General features: G+C 66.4%; 1 protein-coding gene across 1 annotated transcript; it reads right to left on the reverse strand.

Moving 5' to 3' along the window:
- Nucleotides 1-511: 511 nt before the first annotated feature.
- On the reverse strand, nt 512-2,133 carry FOXD2 (forkhead box D2). The gene is given in 3 exon segments (XM_057390509.1): nt 512-1,177; nt 1,179-1,228; nt 1,231-2,133. Coding segments are annotated over 3 exon segments (1,335 nt in total). The 5' UTR covers nt 2,018-2,133; the 3' UTR covers nt 512-679.
- Nucleotides 2,134-2,151: the final 18 nt, after the last annotated feature.

The raw sequence follows: 2,151 nt of genomic DNA on the forward strand, positions 1-2,151 counted from the left end.
AACAGTGCCTTTTAAAACCAAACCCGAAACTTCAAAGAAACTAAAAATAAGATCGGACCATTAAAACATTTTCTTTGAGAGCAGGGGAGACACAGACACACATGGCAAAACCACCCGGCAGAGAGACTTGCAAAAACGAAAACGGGCTCGCTGCGACCGGGGGCGTCCGCAACTCCCCTGGCCGCTTTCCCAGGCGATCTGGGGGACCCCCGCGGAAAACCCGCACCTCTCAAAGGAAACATTTCCGACCCTAAGACGGTTTCGTTCTTCACATGCCCCCCCCTCCGCCCCTCACAAGACGTTGCGTGTTCAACCAGCCCAGGTCGTAGCTTACGTTACGGCCACTTTATAAATACGCTTTGGCGCTTGTAGGACCAAATCGTGTTATTCTTTCCCTCCTCCCGCCCTCCCGATTTATTGAATTGGTTTTTTTTCCAAGCAACGAGAGACAAACAGATCTGGATGCCACTGGAAATAAAGTAAAAATTAAAAAAAAAATAAAAATAAAAAAAAAAAAGGAAATATTTCCTACCTTAAAACACAACAGGAGGAGATGGGGGGGGACACGGGGAGAGGGAAGGGGACCAGTTTCGGAGGAGTGGGGGAGAGCTGGAAAGGGGCCGTTTGCTTCGCGACTCTCCCCCCCATCCCCCTCCCCTTCCCCAGTCCCCAGCACACTTTAAAAATGACAGCTGCTGAGGGTTGTGATTTTACTGGAAAAGTTCTGGGCCGGCTGGAGAAGCGGCTCGTGTGCCAGGCTGACCTGGGGCTGTGCCGGGGCCAAGGCGGGGCTGAGCACGGCCAGGACCTGCGCCGGGGGGCCCGCCTGGCCGGCGGGGTAGGGCGCGGCGGGCGCGACGCTGGGGTTGGTGCTGGGCGGCGGGGGCACGGCCCCCCCGATGATGTTGTCTATGGAAAAAGAGGGCCGGGAGGGGTGGTTGGTGCCGCCGCTGCCGCCGCCGCCGCCGCCGGCGGGCGAGGGGTCCGGCTTGAGGGTCTGGAGGAGGGCGGCGGGCAGGGCGGTGGGGCTCAGCTGGGGGTGGTAGAAGGACTTCCTGCAGTTCAGCTCGCCGCCCAGGAAGGAGGGCAGCCCCGAGGCGGCGGAGAATACGGAGGCGGCGGCGGGAGGCGGCGGAGCCGGTAACGGGCAGTGCGGCGCCGGGAAGGGGAAGGCGCCCGCGGCGCCGCCTCCTCCGCCACCGGGATGGTGGTGGTGGTGGTGGGGGTAACCCTGGAGCTGCAGGCCGTAGTTGTAGCCGTAGGGTCCGTAGGCGAAGCCGGGCAGGAAGGCGGCGGGGTCGGCGGCCCCGGCCCGCAGCAGCAGCTCGGGGTGCGGAGGGTGCAGCTGCTGCTGCCGCTTGAAGCGCTTCCTCCGGCGCAGGAAGCTCCCGTTGTCGAACATGTCGGCGGACTCGGGGTCCAGCGTCCAGTAGTTGCCCTTGCCCGGGTTGCCGGGCTCCCGGGGGATCTTGACGAAGCAGTCGTTGAGGGAGAGGTTGTGGCGGATGCTGTTCTGCCAGGCGGGGAACTTCTCCCGGTAGTACGGRAAGCGGCCGCTGATGAACTCGCAGATCTCGCTCAGCGTCAGCCGCTTCTTGGGGCTCTGCAGGATGGCCATGGTGATGAGGGCGATGTAGGAGTAGGGCGGCTTCACCAGCGGGTTCTTCCCCCCCGCGCCGCCGCCGCCGCCGCCCGCGGGCGCCTTCTCCCCGGGCGCGGCGCCGCGGGCGCAGGCCGGCTCCGAGCCGCCGGCGGGGGACAGCCGCTCCGGGGACCCCCCCATGCGCGCCTTGGCCGCCCCGCTCCGCGGCAGCGCCAGCCCCAGCGGATCGCCGCCGTCCTCCTCGTCCTCCTCCTCCTCGTCCTCGTCCTCCTCCTCCTCGCTGTACTTGCCCCCATCCTGGGGCGGGCCCACCACGTCGATATCCGCGTCCTCCACCTCGGAGAGCGGCTCTTCCTCCGGGGAGCGCTCGGACATGATCCCGCAGCCGCCGCCGCCGCTGCTGCCCAAAGTCATTGTTGTGCGGCCGGGGCGGCCGGGGCCGGGCTCCCCCCCCCACCTAGCGGCGGCTCCCGGGATGGGCCCGGGGCCGTGCCGGAGGGCTGCGGCCGCCGCTGGGACTCCGCGCCCCGGCGCCGCCGCTCCGCTCC

Source organism: Malurus melanocephalus, unplaced genomic scaffold, assembly GCF_030028575.1.
Source record: "Malurus melanocephalus ecotype Western Australia unplaced genomic scaffold, MMel_1.1 scaffold_28, whole genome shotgun sequence".
NCBI classification, from domain to species: Eukaryota; Metazoa; Chordata; class Aves; order Passeriformes; family Maluridae; genus Malurus; species Malurus melanocephalus.